The sequence below is a fragment of the Haemaphysalis longicornis genome, unplaced genomic scaffold, assembly GCF_048455015.1.
Source record: "Haemaphysalis longicornis isolate Haplotype H1 unplaced genomic scaffold, Haemaphysalis longicornis Haplotype H1 scaffold_2, whole genome shotgun sequence".
Taxonomy (NCBI): Eukaryota; Metazoa; Arthropoda; class Arachnida; order Ixodida; family Ixodidae; genus Haemaphysalis; species Haemaphysalis longicornis.
The window spans coordinates 251930836-251949773 of NW_027526295.1; the positions used below are offsets into that span (position 1 = coordinate 251930836).

The window sequence follows — 18938 nt, forward strand, 5'->3', positions numbered from 1 at the left end:
TGAAAAAAGTACATAAACAAGTACATAAACAAAACTTACAGCGTTCTTTTTTTTTAATTAAAAACACACGTCGGATACGTTTCTACGAAAATAAGAAGAAGAAAACCGGTCCAAAATGGCGTGGAAGAGAGGCAAAATAGAAGCCGAACAAAACGCGGTGACTTCTGAAGCAAAATTTCCCTAAAGTGATGCAGTCGGCACATGTAGTGCCGGCGTTTAAGAGTGGAGAAAAAAAACGTAGAAAATTACTAACACCCAATTGCAATACTGCCAATATTTTCAAAGTTAGTATAGAGAAAATAACACGCGGCAGAGTTTCATCTTATTTTACCACGCATGATTTTTCCTGTGATTTTCAAAATGGCTTCGGGAAACACCGCTGAGCCGGCACTTTTATAGCAGAAAGAGACCATAATTGAAGCTTTCAGTGGTAAGCAGCTATAGGGACTTTTCAAAATCATTCCACCTTATAAAGTTCTAAACTCTCTTTTATAAGTTGTGTATGTATAGGGTAAGGGGAGTAGCCTCTAATTTATATCTTGCGCATAGAAGACAGTACGTGTAATAAAACGGGTTTAAATATTCTATTGAAACTGTCACAACCAGAGTACCGCAAAGTAGTGTTTTAGGACCCCTTTAGTTCTCTATTTATGTTCATTCCATTATCAATTGTGCTGTTAATGTGACTTCTATATTTCACTCTGACAGGGCCTCAGATTTTTGCAACAGGCTCACGCGTAAAAGAATCAGAGGCACAAGCGAATAAAATAGTACTCGACTTAGTCTCGGGCAGACTCAAATCACCTACGCATAAACACAAGAAGAAAAACGACGGTTTTCTTCTATTCGCATAAAGGAACAAAGTAGCTAAAGGAACAAAATAGACAGAGAAAATTCTTGGAGCGGGTTTTGAAAAACGTTTAACATGAACACATTCAGTGTCTACATTCGAAAATGTCATCTGCTATTGGGATCATTTCTCGACTGCGGCACATCGGTCCCGTAAAGGTGAACATTTTGTTGAACAGCTCCCAAGTACGCACGATTCTCAAGTGTTTCACGAAACTTCGTCTGGTCAGGGGTCATATTTGGGAGTGCAAAATCGCAGTAACTGACATTTTGACTTGGTCAGTTACTGTGATGTTACACACCCTAAGTATTCACTCTTGTGTGGTGTCAGACAGGCACGTCAAATTTGTCAAAACCACATCTATTACAAAAAAAAAAAAGCTGCTTGCTATATAGCTACGTAGTGTCCCGTCGTTTCGTCTTCTCTTGCATCGGTAACTTTAAGACAGCCACCTAACTCCATAACCAGCGGTATTCACGTCCAACGGAAGCCAGAAAGGAAGGAAGGAAGAAGCGAAGAATTGTGCCCTAAATCAGAGCGACGGGAGCACAAAAGCCCAAGACATTACCAGCTGCCTCCTCCAACTTTTGTTTCGGACTTCCTCCCTTCCACTCCAGTGGCCCGATTCCTCTGGAAGTCGATGCATAATCCATGGTGCTGCAGCAGCACGCCGCGCAGACACGCCCCTTGAAAGACTTCGAGAGGGCTCGGAAGGATCCCGCGCTTATCGCGGGGCGCCGACAATGGCCCCGGGGATGACTGCCAATGCGCGATTCGACACCACGACGTGCACTGGCGGCCGCCGTAAAGCGCCCCGGCCCCCTCGAAACCTGCGGCGCTTCGCGTAATGACTTCCGACCACCGCCGATCCACGGCGCTAGAACCCAATTGTCCGCTTCCCCGAGGCACGTACGCGGTAGCTATCACGCATCCGAGCATCGGAGTGAGTGGTACCCGCACGGGCTCAAAATGGCCGTCGTAGGGAGCCGTGATGTGACATGTCAGCTCCGCAGGGCATCTCCCGTCGATGATCGACTCCTTTGTTCGCGACTTGGCCGTTGTTTTTAGAGCGGGACGGCGTACGCGTTTGGAGCGACTTCGTTCGATAGCTGCCAAAGTGTGGCCGCCCCTTGTCACGAATGAGTGACCCGTAAATGGCTCCGCCAAAACTGTGCCGACAGCCATTGATCAAAACTCAACCCAACGGTGAGCTGATAGGCTCGTCAAGCTGCTTCCACGCAGCTGTGGTCCTCGGCCTCGCCACGCACAGAAACGGCCAATAAAAATGCTTGAATCCTTGGGGGGAAAAGCCTCTCGAATGCCCCAGTGGCATGCAGCGTATGCAGTAGCAAAGATGGACGCTGAGATGGAAGCAGAAGGCTGGGGTATGAGGTGGTACGATCGTATTGTTTTTGGAAAAGACGTACTACAGTCTTCTTTGCGAATTATTCTGACAATTTTCTATATATGCATAGGCAAGCATGTGCGTGTGTGTGTGCGCGCGTATACATTTGTCTGTGAAGTGCGTGTCTTTGTATGTGTGCTTTTCTTTTGCAGCTTTCTTTTGTTTTTGCTTGGGGGGCAGCTAGAATCGGTAATTCGGGTCTCGTATATTCAGCAGGCCCTGTATCTGGCCTGTTCGTGAATGCAGCTCTTTATATCTCCATTCACGATCATCTCTCTCTCTCTCTCTCTCTCTCGCTCTCTCTCTTTTGTGCATCGATTGCGGGAGCTCGGCCGAAACGCACGCGCATCCTTTTCTTCGAGCGCAGGTGGGTTGCGTCTGAAAAGCTCGACCAGTCGTTGCGAAAGCGTTCGCCGGCACAGGGCAAGTTCAAGCACAGTGGCGACAGAAACAAAAACAAAGCCTTGAAGATCCGGCTTTCAGAGTCTTGCTCGTCCTCCCACACCAGAGGAGAGCACAGGGACAGGGACGACAACGGGAGCGAAGTGGAGCGCTCAACGTGTGGCGTAACGGCGGCGCCATCCGGTCAAGCACACTTTTCTCAGCGCGCCCCAACAGCCAACGGCTGCGCATATGCTCAGCTCGTGTCCTTCGGTTCTGCAGCTGGCGCCGCCACTGATTGCACAAGACGAGTGGCCGTAGCGGCCCACCATGCGGCCTTTCAACAACGATACGCCGTTTCTTCCCTTTGTGCCCCGCGAACGAGCTTCGCACTCATTTAGCGCCGGATGCTTTATATAAGCACTGCCGAGTTTCGGAGTTGCGTGAAGTGTCCGGCGTCTACAAAAGTGCTCCCATTCCCATCAATGTGTGAGGGAGGCTTCGCCGTACAGCTCTGCTGTCGCGCGGGCTGCCTAACGTATACTGGGAGTGTGAAAATACATACTAATAATTAAAACGTGCGACCGGATGGGTATTTTAACACAAAAGTGGTTTATGCCCGGATACACCGAGATCTGACCAGCGTCATATCCGTCACGGTAATGGCGTCGCCAGAAAAAGTTCCATTGACGCGGCTGGGCCCGGATTCGATCCACGAACTCTCTCGCCGCAACGGGAGGTACACAGCGCTCTGCCAACTGCGCTACGAATTCAAGCGCGCGTAGGTCTGCGAACGCGCTTTATATCTTTCCCACTACTTTCTTCACCAAGATGTAGTCTAGGAGATGCTGCCGTCTAGGAGAACCGGAGTAGTTCATCATGACACTAATGAGCGCGACAGTTGGCGCCTCGATGCCAGCGTCTTCATGTACGCGGGACGCGGGTGAATTGAGGCACCCTCCGCCTCAAGGGTGTTCGGTTTCGGTTTCGGTTCAGTTTCGTTCGCGCGGTTTTCAAGGGGCTGTGATTTCAGTCGGATTTCCGCAATGTTCCGGCGCGTGCAATCCAGTGTCTAACGTTGATGCGTGTAACGGTTTCATACCGACGTAATATAAATACCGACGTGCAAGTTCATATGGATGCACAATAAATGCTGCTGTGAAGGCACATTTTACTTTCGCGTTTTAACGATTCCTATGAAAGAGGCATCAACCACAATTTTTAAGCTCGCTACGCAGACCACTTAGAAAGCGATAGGTCGCATAACAGGTGCAGGAGCACACTGCACAGTCGGGCATGAATGAAGCACAGAACTGAGACAACCGCAATTTGGTTTATTAAGGCAAAGTAATGGTTAAAACGCATTTACAATGCGCATAGATCATGTTTCACCAACGTGATGCTTTTTTTTTATTGAACTAAATCCCAAACGTCGTGCGTTTTGCTTCATCGCTTCGTGTCAACCTTTCATTTGCTTTCGGAGCTCTTCGACCGCTGCTCAGGAAAGCTAGCATTTCGGCTTGGGAATAGCAGCGCGAAATTGCAGTGTTTGGTCAGACTCGTTGTGATGAAATTTTTAGAAGCTGTAGTTGGCCGACGGGTTGCCAAGTTCGCCCTTCAGTGCACCGCAAATGCAATACGAAGAATGCGCTGTTCACGGCGTGATTGGTAGGTTGGTGCAGCTGTCCGTCTACTTTGGGCGTGTTCGATTTTTCGTTCCTGAATAGTACGGGAGCGGACCGACGACGCCAGCCTATACGAGACGCACCGTAGCAACGCCGTCAAAAAAAAAAAACATCACACTGCGTTTTGTCCAGTCTTCTGTTAGTCCAGGACTACGAATAGAGAAAAAATTACAGAGATGCATTGGTAGGAAGACAGTTTTTCACGCGTCATCTAAGCAGTCTGATACAAAAATAGTAAGGCCGTAGGGCTTTTTATTAAATACCTCGAGAAGCCCCACGTATCCATGAAAAGCTCTTATACAAAATTTTAAAGTCAGCTTTACTGCTATACACACGTTCTATACTGTGAAGACATTTTTAGGGGACAAGTTAGGGTGAGTCATATAACGTTATTGCAGCCAAAAAGGACATTTATTAAATATACACTAAACTTTTTAACACGACAGTGTTTTATTCCGGCATACAACCAAGATTTCAGTGACGTCGTATCCGTCACGGAAGTGACGCCAGTACAACGAAGCAATCGCCCTGTAAAGGGTGCACTCCTGCACCCAGGATCTTCTTGCGGGGAAGCAACCTTTAATACCAAAGATTATGTTATACTTAGGGTTGTTAGTTTTCTGGTTTTATATTTTAACACGAAATATGCCGGAAATGCCGGGATACGCCAAAATGCCGGGATACGCCAAAATTTTACTGACGTCATATCCGTCATGGAAATGACTCCAGTACACCTTTGATGAAGCGACCCGCCAGCAGGACGTCACTCGCGAAGCACACCCACAAGACGACCCCGACCCGCAAATCAGGCTCACCTGCAGATTTCGCTGCACATTTCACTTTCGTGCTTTATCGATTCCTATGACAGAGGAATCAACCAGAGTTTTTTACACCCTTATCAGCCAAAAAAAGTGTAGCATAAGCGGAAAAAGGGTGTTTGGAGGCCATTACACCCTTTTTGTTGAATTTCAACACCTTTATTCGTAGTGCTACACCCTTTTTTGTGTGGGAAAAAAGCTGTTGACCAACTTCAACATCCGTTGTTTTTGGTAGGGTGTTGAAAGGCTGTGGAAAAGGTGTTCAGCTGGTGAATGACCAAAGTCATGCATGCATGCATAATTGCACCGCGAAGTACAAGACATCCCCTCATATCCTCCTCCCACCTAGTAAGAAATGTTTAAAAGCAAAAGAAAATCGAAAGTGAAACGTCAATTTGAACATTTAAAATGGAGACTAAATATACACACTAAACTTTTTAGGCCCATATTGCTAAAAAGAGGTTTAGTATACGAAAAGCGTTGGGAAGTCATGACGCCCTTTTTCTTAGGTTCCAACACCCTAATTTGTAGCTGTACACTCTTTTTTGTGCGGCAAAAAGGGTGTTGACCAACAGTAACACCCTTTGTCCTCTGTATTGTGTTGAAAGGGTGTGAAATTTGTGTTCCGTTGCAAAAAAAATAATACCAGTGAATCGGGGGGTTGACCTAGCTTCTTCAGGTGTTTCTAAGTTTTTCTAGGCTTTGCTAAGTTTTGTTAGGTTTTGCAATGTTCTTGCTAAGCTAGGCTAAGTGCTAAATGGTGAGACTCAGTTTAGCCGGATTTTACAAGGCTGTTCCAGTGTGTACCCCACACTCACAGCGGATCCAAAAGTAAAGCAAGGCTGGAGAAACAGCTCCGTTGTTTCTCCAGCCTTGCATTACTAGTACAAGCTGCGCCAATTTTCTTGTGTTTTAGTATGCCAAAAAGACTAGTACCATTAAAGTGGTACACTAAGAGGTGCGCATGCGCATGCGCCCCTTGCGCTCACACTCGAACATGCTCGAAAGCCAGCGTCACTGTTATAATACCTTATCAGCGGTGGTGCACACTTTACACGCGGCGCAGTTCTTTTTCTTGGTAATTTTTTTTTTTGCTAACGCCACCGAACCTAGCTCAAGCTTAAACAGCTCTGCTAGTAATAAATTATGCCAATTCATATTGTTTTATACATAGGTACGAAATATCCCCCCGCTTGCAAAAAATGTTCAGTACTCCCGTGTAAGCGGGTATAAAATACCTCCAAAGTTGGAGGCCTTTTACACCCTTTGTCTTAGTTTAAACCCTTTTTCTAATTATCGTGTTGACAAGAACGCCCTTTTTTCATCATTTCACCCTTTCTTAGCCAAAACACCTGTTAAAGGTGCGCTGCATGCGACAAAATTTTTACACCCTTTTCGGCCAGAAAGTGTGCAAAAAAATTGTGGTTGGTTCCTCTATCATAGGAATCGGTAAAACACGAAAGTGAAATGTGCAGCGAAATCTGCAGCTAAGCATGATTTGCGGGTCGGCGGCTGTCTTGTGGGTGGGCTTGGCGAGCGACGTCGTCCTGGCGGGTCGCCTCGGCAAAAGTGTACTGGCGTCATTTCCATGACGGATATGACATCAGTGAAATCTTGGGGTATCCCGGCATAAACACTTTCATGTTAAAATGTAAAACCCGAAAACGAACAACCCAAGTATAACGTATTCTTTGGTTCTAAAGGTTGCTTCCCCGCAAGAAGACCCTATATGCAGGGGTGCACCCTTAACGCTTGCTTCGTTGTAGTGGCGTCACTTCCGTGGCGGATACGACGTCACTTAAATGTTTGTGTACCCCGCAAAAAACACTTTCGTGTTATAAAGTTAAGTGTGCACATCGGTAAACCCCATGTCTCCATAACTTCTATACACCCAGCCAGCTTAAAGTCGGCCTCGCTGCTATACACAAATGCATTGCTAGGAAACCATTTTTGTAGCGTGAGCTACACTGGCCGAGGTTGAGCAGTTTCGTGTGGCTCCTGGAGAGCCATGCTGCGGAAGCGCGGCACGTGGCGCCCAGGTCCACTTGATGATCATGCGAGGGGTGGCCGGGTGTGGAACAGATGGCTCGTGCGTCGCAGCAACACCAGCGTGCGCCTGTGGAACCAGCTTAGCTCTGGGGCGATTGGTGATACGCTGCGCCGGAGCCGCTTTATAAATATCCATACCATGTGTGTCACTGAAGCAGCAGTAAGCATGATAATCAAGGTAATCCTAGACAACCAGGAAAGCTAAAAATGACCAGCTGAACCTTAACTCACGCAACGTATATTCTGGCTTAGCTGAGCTAAGCCACTGCTATTTTTTTTTTCAGAAACAACTGAACGGGTCTGATATCAAAGTATGACGCCTTAGATACATTAGGGGTATATGACGCCGTTAGTAGCGCCATATATCCCTACGTATCGGTGAATAAGTGCTAAGTCCTATATCGGTGTATAAGTGTCTGGGTGCTATACACCCAGTCCATTCAAAGTCGGCTTGCTACTGTACCCGGAAGCAATGGTAGAACATCTTTTTTCGGGGGCTATATGAGTAGTCATGCGGAAATATGAAGGCCACATGTCCTTGTATTACGTACCTCCATAAAACCCACGTAGGCCTATACACGACGTTTTCGCTCGGAAGACAGTTTTAGGTGCAGTATGATGTCTTATGAAAATATAAAGCCCTAGAGCCTATTTATAATAGCATTTTGATATGAGACGAAAGTGCGACACAGGAAGGGTTACGATAAATAATTATTCATTAAAAATGTGAATCGTAAATGTTAAATGTAACATATAAAATGTAAAAAATGCAAAAAATGCTATCATGCAGCGCACCACGTCTGTTGTGATGTTATAGTGTCAAGGTAACAGATGCTAAAGAAAAGCAATAGGTGAGGCGTTAATATTGAGTACGTCCATGATTCTATAGGTAATAAGGTCGGACGTCCTGCGTAAACCAGACGGCATAGGAACGCATGTAACCCACTATCGATATTACGACTCAGATTAGGCAGCCAAATCACTGTGGATAGTTTCGCCTCACTAAGGCGGCATGATGTTCAACCCAACCATTTTTTAACTTACTGGCGAAACATGGCGCAGAACCGAGAAAGTTGTCCTTGCAAACCTAACGGCATCAGCGCTGTGCATACAGTCAAAAACGAAAAGCGCGCCAGCGTCTATGTCCCTTTAAATTTTGTCATCGACCATACAGTACTCTGTGTTGCGCAAATGCGAAGCCGAGTCGCGCTGTTACGTACGGCATGAAATAAACACAGGCTGTCCATCCTTCGTTTCCGCAAAAGCTGTAGCTTATCACGACGTTGTTACGCAGCCAGGGAGAAAAGCATCGCGTCCCGTGAGGCTATGCAAGCCGTTGCCTGCATACACCAGGTGGCGCCGTCCGCAAAGTCTGGCCACCAAGAAAATGTCGGCCGTTGCGCGGGCGTGACCCTTTTCGGGTGAGTAGAGGCGATCGTTATGCAGTGAAAGACGCCGGGGGTTCGGCAGGCCACCGGGCCGCCCGTTCACGAAGCCAGCCAACCAGCTGCCCACCCCGTGCTTTGCCCGCAACGATATAAACGGCGGCGACAAAGCACGGCGCGAAACATTGTTCAAGAACCAACAGTGCCGTGGCGGCGGGCTCGTTTCTTCTGGCCAAAAGGGAAGCGTGGGGAGCCGATAAGATCGCGCCTGTTATAAGTTCGGCTGCGCGTGACGAGCGCTCACACGGGCGAGCCATTAAACTTGCTCGCCAACGATCCGCCTTGCGGGCTTAAAAAAGGACCTCGACGACGCAGCGGCGGTTTTGTAAAGAATACTTTCTGCCTATTCTCACGCGGAGACTTCCTGGCTGGCCTGCGGCAGAACGGGGCGTATTGTGGCTACTGCTCCTCGACCTACCCTTTGTGTCTCCGCGAAAGTTTATCCCGCTGCTTATGGCACGCTAAGCAGAGAGAGAGTGAGGGAGCAGAATCACTCCGAAGTTCCTCGTCTTTTCTTTCAACCTGACCCGCGACCTGGAAGAGGCTAAATTTGTATAGCATGGACACTCCTCTTCTTCTCTCATATATACACATAGTGTCTTTGTTCTTTTTTCCGATGGAAGCGGAAAGAATGGCGATAAGTGCCTGAGCGTGCGCAGCTTCAGTTTAGGCCAAGCACCCCAGGAGGCCGAAATAAATCCACAGCCTTTCACTACGACACGATTTTTACGCATAATGTTTTTTTTTTCGGTGTTTCTTAAATTTTAGAGGCACCCATGTTCCTTTTTTATTCACCCTATTCCTTTCATTGGGTACCCTTCTTCGCCGTTTTGGATAGGTGCCGTTACTGTTCACTGTTTAGTGTTTGATGTTCTAAACATTGCGTTTACAGTTACAATGTGTAGTTTGTTTTGAAATCTTTGGACGCATGCCTCTAGCTTGTCCGTCAAGTGTGTAGCGAATACCGTCACGTATACAAGAAATATCTGCATTTCTTGTTTATTTTACAGAGAATAAATTATAATAACGAGCAGTGCGTAGCTTATATAAACGAATATCAATCGCCCTATCAGCAGGGTGTCGTAAATTAGATAATGTGGTCGGTATGAATGTATGCATTGACGTGCACGCACGCACGCACACGCGCACGCGCGCAATCACTCACTCACTCACACACTATCTCTCTCTTTCTCACACACACGCACGCACTCACACACGCACACACGCACTTGCGCACGCACGCACGCATTGATTTGACACTGTAGACGCGCCTGAACTTTGTGAAACAAAGAAGCCGTCATATATACAGAACAAGCAGGAGCTCGCGCTTCACTTATGGCTCGCAACAACGAAGGAGTTTACATATAGGCAAAGACCAGACGCAGCATCCGGCATCCTGCCGTGTTTCTTTTCCTGCAACCAAATCTCGCGTTTTCGTATTCCCGACCAACCACTGCCGGCGACCAAGCCCCATCGACATCGCTCTCACTCGGACCGAATGCTTTAGTTACCCAGTCGTTGCGGCAGGCGTGAGTACGTAAACCCGTGTCTCCACGGCGTCTACAGTGACTGACGGCGGCGGCAGGTAACAGCCAGCCAAGCAGCCACCACTGCTCCGCTTCACGGGAGCATGCATTTCGAATAGACTGACACCACCCTTCCTGTTAACGAGATCAAGGAGGGCTCCCCGCATATCCGCTTCCCGCTGTGAGTCAGCCTCATAAAAGGGAAATGAAGGCCGCTACGACGTTGCAGTTTGTCGCTTATGACCTGCAAATTTATCTGTACTCGACATCGCGAGTGGGTCAGGGACTTACAGCAATGCAAATCTGGAGACATCTTAAGCGCGATTGTTTATTTGCGACGTGTCTAACGACGCGCTGGCCGTGTTCGTCTCTGAAACTTTGTCGGTTCCCTGGCGAAAGGATCACCCTTGGGCGTTAGCGCTGCGACTTGCCCTAAATGCGTAGTGTTGTCCCCCTGGGTAAAAAGTTAGAAAATGGCTAGCTTCAATTTCTGGTTCATCGTGTATACGTCGCACCTTTGTGGTAACCGTTTCCCCCCTTAAAGGCAGGCACAAAAAAAAACGTGATTGACCTGATTGAAATAAACGTACACGTTCTCTCGCGTTAACCTTTGTCGTGGAAGTGAAATATACAAATAGCCTTGTGTACGTTACCTTGACCACGAGTCACGACCACTCGATGATACGTTCATCTTCCATGCCTCTTAATTAACCCGTGACCTTCGACTCGTCTCCGTGCATATAAACTCCCGCTTGGATTGGAAATTTCTGCCTCAATGGCAACGTTTGTCACGACATGAAGACAATCAGTTATGTCAGGACTGATTAAAAGGGAGGGGGGGATGGTGTATAAAAAAAACAGCGCGTTTCAATAATGGGAGGGGTCGAAGCGGGAAACGTGTCAAACTTGGGAGCTGCGTCGGCATTTCAATAATAATAATAACAATAATAATATAAAGAACTGCCTCCGTGTAGCTACCGCGACCCTATGAGTACTATAGCTGCGCGCGCGGTCACGCTCACGTCAACGTCGCTGCGATCGCGCCGTCGCTGCGCCCGTGAAGGTGAATGACGGAAAAGATTTTATTTCAGAAGAAGATAGAAAATTGTTCTATGTGCTACCCGCATTGTGCTGTTTATTTTTTGCTTGTTTTGTAGTGATATGTTACAACTTCTTTTTTAATAAGGCATGTATCCATCTTTATCCTGTTATTCGCATTAGCTGAACATTTCATTTTAGTCAACGAACAGCGTTTATTTATGGCGGTTTTCACTTTCTTACAGTTACGCACTCAAGTGTTTTCGAACGCTTTCCGAAATTGCGGCGCTCAATAAAACGAGTATGAAGGCTTATTTGAGCGGCAAGTGCGGCCGAGACTTGGCAAAGGCTCTGGAAGGACTAATATTCAGTTGACTCAAGTTTCGTCAGACCCATGGGCTTTCAATTCGCAACTGTTCAGATGCATGACATGTAAGCGACGCTTCGTTCCTTCAAAATTATCACACCGACCTTGCAAGATGCTTAGATATTTTCAAGTATTTCCTTCAGGTGGACGCGCAACACACCCACATAGCTTAACTGTTAACAGCAGGCGTTGCCATCGAGCGCGTCGGGTGCTGTTAAGTCGCTTAACGACGTACACGCGCCCGCGTAAGGCGTCGAGCGCACGTCTTAGAAGCGCAACTTTCGCGTAATGATGTACGATGGGGGAAATTTTGCCTAATCCAACCCCGACGTTGAAGTTTCGCTATAACGCGTCAGGCAACGTTTTCGTGAAAAACAGCCCCGACTCGGAATGATTGTCTCGCTGCCCGGTATTTTACATTGACGCTCGTTTCCTTGAGGGAAGAGAGTTCGTTTACATGTGTTTGAGCGTATATCCTGGCAAACCGCCCTGAGAGAAAACGCGCACACTCCCTGTGCTTCGCGTGAGTATATATGGCTCTCTGTCGAGGACGCCGATGGCAGTGCAGCACTTTTAGAGGTTTTGCAAGTACCGTAATGGGTTAGCGACGCACACCGGACAAACCCATGTCATTACATATCTTGGCCGTTTTACCCTATTTCGTAGAGGAGGTAACGTTGAGGAAATTAAGCTTCTAAAATGTAAGCGTCGGCGAAAGTAAGACCTTTGTTATTTAAAGATAACATCAGCAACCCTGTCATTTAAATAAAACAACCTGGCGTGACTTTTCTTGCACTTTTTATGCAACAGTCTTTGCGCACGAATAACAGTGTCTGGCTGGCGGGCTGGCTTTTTGGCTGACTTTATAACTTCCTAGCTACCACCGAATTGCGCGTAAAAACGTGCATGCTGACAACACAAGGGGTTTTACGGCAGTCAAGCAATCGTTAGAATCATGATGAGGAGAATACTGGGTTTAATCGCACCACGGGATTACGTTCCTTTATGGACCCTGGTATCCTTATCTCTGGGTGTCTGTCAGGTATTAGCGACTAATTCCACCAGACCAAGAATGCTTCTCGTCCAAGGCAGTCATCGGACATGAACATTGCCTGTCATTGTTGTTCCTTTAAATGGCGGGTGTTAAACGTACCAGGCAATTTCAAGGGTGCATTATTAGATGTTTGTGTAGTAATTGGAAAAATTACGCCCTTTTTAACACACATTTCGGAGTTCATTTTTTTTCTGTGATATAAAGTGAAATAAGAACAATAAAAATATTAAGAGAATTTTTTTTTACTTTTTTTTTTCGCTGAATCTCCCTCCATTGGTTGCTGTTTAAAAACGATTGCAGCGCCTGTTCTCGGAGCTGCGATGCAGAACACGGCTCCGCCCACCACCTCATCGTCAAATGGTAGTGATTGGAATAATATATCCAGGTGCGCGTCAAACTTCAACCGACAGGCGCTCCATTGCGGATGTGTTACAGGGCTAGCTGTCACCTGTAATGCGCCTAGCAACGTGGTGTAATGAATGCTGTAATAAAAATAATGCAAAAAAAGGACAAGAGAAGATAGTTCCATGGTCGTAGTTAACTACCACGCAAAGAGATAAATGCAATAAGTTCAAGACAAGACATTTGTTCCCTTGAATTGTCAGCAGTGAACTTTCCGTCACCGTCGTCAGCGACCCTCCACGGCCTGTGGCCCGTATGCATGTACTTTTTGCCCTGCTGTCCCGACAGACGTCCCGCGTGTGTTATAAACAAATTGGTTGTCGGGTGTCATCTCGTTTCTTCCTTGCGTCGGTGTGTGCTGCGTGCACTCGCGAATGCGTTCCCGCAAACCAATTTTTCCGTTTTCCGGAAATTGAGAACAATGTTCGCAGTTGGAAAGAGGTGCTCACCTATACGTCTACCACCGTACAGGTCACCCCCACCCCCTTTTCCACTGCCTTTCCCCAATAATATACTCGGCGACACTCATTCTATTGAAGTCCTCTAGACGTGAACATGACTTCGTTATAAACGATAATTCGTTAGAAGGAGGATCATCACTGCAGTTGGGGCCGCGAAAACTTCGAGTAAAGCGATTCTGTTATGGTTTATTGCATATCTGGGCAGTCATTCCGGCTGGCAGGTACCTGGATTACCTCGCATAACACCTTCTCATGCGTTAATCTCCAATAAGAACAGGTCATGTTCTGAGCTGTGTTGCGCATGCGCAGTGACATCTTCCTGTCGAGTGCGCCAATCATAGGGCCGCTAGCACAGCCCACTGATAAAATGGCAGCTCCCAGGGCGAAGAAGTTAAAAAGGTCTTTACCCTTCTTCGCAGACGAGCCCCCGGACGGAGGACGCCCGGCCTCTTCGGCCGGCGGCGGCACCGTGATGGTGACCACGCACACGAGCACCGGCACCCGCGTGCTGATCAGCTCGCACGGCCGGCTGAGCGGCAGCTACCCGGTGCGTCGCAGTCCCGCCAAGCGCCGGCCCCGGATGCGGCACTCGGCGCCGCAGCTCGACGGGGACTCGGCGCGGGCGCTGTTCGCACCGCTCAGCCTGGTGCCGCTCGAGGCAGCGCCGCCTCTGCCGCCCCAGAACGCCGCCGCCACCGTCCAGCGACGGCCCACGCCACCCAAGGTGCGAAATGAAGCACGGGAGTTGTATGATCTTTAAGGGAACCCTGCAACACCTTTTCCAACTTTTTTTAAAATCCTAGATGCTCTCAAAACGTAGTCAACCAACACATCCAGTACTTAGAATAGGTGGTCACCAAATACCTGAGCCCAAAATTACTGCTCTATGTCCATCAGATAACTTGGAAACCTACTCAAAAGATTTTTCTCTCTTTCGCGAGTCTTGGCGTTCTTTGAGTCCGCCGCTTTCTTTTTGCCGCAATAAACACGTTCGATAGCCAATTTAGAAAAAAGAGCGGCAAAAGCAAAACAGAAACTGGAGGCGAACAGTTCTGCTGCGACGAGCAAATCACGCAGTGCCACTCCGTGCTGTTGATAGGTATAGCTTTGACAGTGCTTCCAGACGCAAAGGGAGGAGTGAAAGTTTTTATTGGAAGTATTGCACAGTCCCTTCAAATGTGCTCATGTGAGATAAAAACTCGAAATCGCTTGCTGAGTGAAGGCCTTAAGAACATCCTCCTACTCGTACCAGTAAAATAAATGCCTCTCTCTCTCTCTCTCTCTCTCTCTCTCTCTCTCTCTCTCTCTCTCTCTCTCTCTCTCTCTCTCTCTCTCTCTCTCTCTCTCTCTCTCTCTCTCTCTCTCTCTCTCTCTCTCTCTCTCTCTCTCTCTCTCTCTCTCTCTCTCTCTTAGCTAGGTTCGTCTACGACACGATGTCAACTCTAAGCCTACAATCTTGACATGCGGCTCACTGCAAGGCGACAGTGCGCTCCGTTAGTATAGATGCTACGTCGGTGTTCACGTATTGTGTTCAATCTGTGATGCACGCCCTGTGGAACGCACATCGCAGCCAATGAGAATTGGGCGCGCACCGAGTGTTGCTGCACCAGGTGTTGGCGTTGATGCCAGCTGGAAGCGCGCTTGCGTCACCCTCGACCAGAGGCTCTTTGGCGCTATAATAAACAAAGCAGGCGGTCCCACGCTAAAGTGTCCAGTTAATAAGTATGAAACTTCTGCTTCTTGCTAGTCAGTGCGCACAACCTGATGAATTGCCGCCGGTGGGCTTCACCACAACGCTCACGTACGACAAATCAGCGTGACCAAATGTGCGAATTTGGCGAATGACGAGACCCAACATGGAATTTGAGTACAAAATTAAATATACGCAAGGACAATAGCGCAAATACAGACCTTGCGCCTCCTTGCGCAAATTTCACTTTGTACTCGAATTCTAATTTGGGTCTCGTCATTCACGAAATTGGCAAATTTGGTCCCGCTGATTTGTCGTACGTGAGCGTTGTGGTGAAGCCCACCGGCGGCGATTTCCTAGGGCGTAGTACTAGTCGTCGATTCCGCATTCCTCAACTGCGAAAGGCTGAGGCTAGCCCGTGTCACACATTGCTACCTTGAGCCTGTTCTCGTGCGACATATGATTTTAAAAATATGGTAATTCAGGAAAGAGTAAAGACCAGAAACTATTTGCCGTGGCGTACAACGTAGTCTGTGACACAGCCACCTTGAGTCTGTACTCATAGGACATAGGCTTTGGAAAAGGTGATAGTACAAGGAAGAATAAAGGACCAGGAATGATTTGCTGCTGCGTATAACGTAGTCTACCCCACAGCCGACTGAGGAGCCCTCCGTCCGTTCACCCCTTTCCAGGAGAGCACGTCGACCTTCTACGTGTCTCTGAGCAGCAGCAGTGGCCACAGCAGCGAGCCCAAAAGCGAGGAAGACTCCGACTCGGACGCGGTGGGGGTGCGCAGTCCCGTGGAAGACGAGGACGAGGAGCCCGTGTACGCGGACACGCTGCCCACGGTCGTGTCCCCGGCGCCCACCGACTGCACCATCTACGACGACTGCGAGCTGCCGCCCGAGCCCGTCTACGAGGAGCTGCCCGACCACCCGCTGCCGCAGCACAGTGAGTCGTCCCCGCAGCTCTCTCATGGTGGAGCACACAGCACGTGCATGGTGGCAAAGTCAGACAGATTAAGACGGTGTCTCGCACTGTTTTACTTTCACGACCCCGCCACTGCGCCGTTTAGTCCACCATTCGCCATGCACAAACCACGCCAGCCAGACCACCACCCTCGCCCAAGTTCCGTATAGTCGCTGACGGAGTGGGCCATTCGAAACGCAGAGAAGGAGGAGCAAACGTTTTTCAAAAAACGAGCAAATTAAGTGCAAAGTGGGATGGGTACCAGCCCGGGGGGGTGGGGTGGTTCTTCATCCGGGATCGTGGTCCTGTCTGGCCGTTCGGGCTCTAGCCGACAACTTCTTGTTGCACCGCAAGGTCCGAGCTAGTCAACCGGTCCACCCGCTTTTTGTATAGGTAAAGTTTGTGATGGGTGATGAATACGGGAATTGCTGGAATTCCCATACCAGGTGGTATATAAGGTTCCAGAGGATGGGCAGTGGGCACAGGTCTTGTAGTATTGGATAGGGGGTGCATACGAAATTCTAGAAATGCATGCTCGTTTCACACAAGAAGGCTCACTGCAATATTTTCGTGGCAAACAAAACGCAAAAGGAAGAAAAACAATCCGCCCTTGATCCTCGGTCACGGGGGGGCTGCTGACGTCAGAGTCAGACGACTGACTCCTCCTAGTGGCGCCAGTATTCAAACGGCAGCCATACAACCGCGGTCTCACTGCACACGGAAATCACAGAAGGACGCTCAATAATCATGATCCGAGACTCCTGGTCATCGTCGCTATAAACGCCGCAGATTATTATTGCCCGGCTCCGTTACGCAGCTTACGCTGACGAAATCGCGCTTGCCGAAATCTGGCTAAACTCCTTCCGCCCATCTGATCGGCGAACCTTCTCCTGACCGGGCAATTTACCTGCAGGTTCGTTCTTCTTTTCTTGTCGGCATTTCCATCCAGCTCCTACGCCACGCACACACACGCACACACTGCGCCGACCCGGGCGACGGCCAGGGCGCGTGTGCGGGAAGCGGTCGCGATAGCACTTTCGCCTCCCCGAGGTTGGCCCATCGATGGAGGGCGCCAAGGCTGCGCGTAGCCGCATTCCGACACCCCGATCGGACCTTGCGTGCGCTCCTTTTACGACCCGCCTCTAATGGTCGCTGATGGCGGCCGCCAGCCACTGTGGCCATTGTTGCAGCGCGGCCTGATGGCCGGGAAACTGTTGCATGCGCGCATGTGCCGGAAACTCCCCCGTCCGCTGCCCGCGTCGTAAACGGTCTTCTGGCGGCAAAATACCTCCCGCTATACGACGACTACGCCCGATCAAACCGGCCGGGCCAAGCACACCTGTCCTGCCTGCTTAGCGGTATACGCGTTCCTCTACATGCGACCGTTACGCCACTCTCCGCTGCCGCGGCAGGAGCGGCCGGCGGAAGCCGGGAGAAAAAAACAACAGGGTTTGCATTATCTGTCATAATGATATGGGCAAGCTCTGTTTTTCGATGAAACACGCGTGTAACGAGAGTGCAGAGAATTTCTGATAAGTCCAGATATTTTAATGCGACGCCATTTCTAGGGCAGAGCCTAGAATTCCGCCTCTGTACTGTGGGCTGACCTATATCAAAACTCCTATTAATTGAAAATGGGGTGCTAGTTTATTTATTTCCATTTTTTTTTCTTATCTAGCCTTTTAGAACGTAATTTCAAAAAAATAAAGATGAAACACGAAGCACCACCGTTATACCTCTGTTGGCGTTCTTCCGTGTTTGCCTCCTTTTGCATTTAGGTGTGCTAAAGAATAAATTGCGCCGATATTGAATTTCGCTGAAATGTAAACGCACTACCGGTGATCGAAGAAGGCGCTACCCTTCCTGGCACCTGCAGATACGGCGCGCACCGCTTTGCGTCTGGCCATTCGGCCGGTCTCCAATAAACATCACTGAAGCTGGTAGAGGTGGTGTTGTCGTGTCGGTTCGATGAGCGTCGATGGTCTTGAGCGTAGAAGAAGGAAAAACCACGAGAGGTTAAGCACAACGCGTACTTGACATTTTGCATAGTAAATCGGTTTTTTTTTTATGTAGACAACCCATTTCGCTACATCAGGGTTGTCTACAATCGGGCATGGGGGGGGTTAGGAAGGGGTCTAGAATAAAATAAGGCTTTATTTTATAGAATTCCAGAGCACATGCGCCTCTTGTGGCACGGCACTTTTCTTCCCACGGAAGCGTGCATGTATGACGTGCCCTGCTCACTTGCTCCCTGTAGGAGAGAAGAAGCTGCTGTCGTTCGAGAGCCCGCAGAAGTCGTTCTTTGAGGGAGCGTCAAAGGCAGATATTCTGGGGTACCTAGAGGACGCGAAGGAGCGGGGCCTCGAGAACTTGGTCGGCGACACCGTCTCCTTCGAGGTCCTGGCCGATGACGCCGCCACCGCGCTGCAGGTCGACAAGATCGTGAGTTGCCTCCTATCTACACACTCGCCTGAAAAATAGATACATGGCGGTATGCGTATCATGCGCGTGCTAAACGTATAGCTACCGGCAGTGGTGTAATACTGCTGACCGCCTTCAGCCTATTTTGTTTCCTTGATTGCAGTTATGACAGTGCAGCTAAAGTTTTGAAGGCCGTTAAATTGTTAGTTCGTTTGGTACGCGCACCCAACCCCCGAGGCGAAACCTGAGCCGAATTATATGCCGCATATGACTTTCTAAAACGTTAGCGTATTTGCGTCACTTACATATACCTATCGGGCTAGCCACTACAAAACAGGGTGTGTTAACTCCGTCATGTTTGAGATGGAGCAAGAATG

At 48.7% G+C, this 18938-nt stretch overlaps 1 protein-coding gene across 2 annotated transcripts in view; it reads left to right on the plus strand.

Annotated features, from left to right (window-relative positions):
- LOC144170379 (uncharacterized) overlaps positions 1-18938 on the plus strand; it is a 134589-nt gene that overhangs the window by 106441 nt on the left and 9210 nt on the right. For both annotated transcript variants that reach the window (XM_077700148.1, XM_077700149.1), the window contains exons 3-5: positions 13901-14205; positions 15864-16122; positions 18398-18582. In XM_077700148.1, the coding sequence (XP_077556274.1) occupies positions 13901-14205; positions 15864-16122; positions 18398-18582 (749 nt within the window). The remainder of the gene's footprint in view (positions 1-13900; positions 14206-15863; positions 16123-18397; positions 18583-18938) is intronic.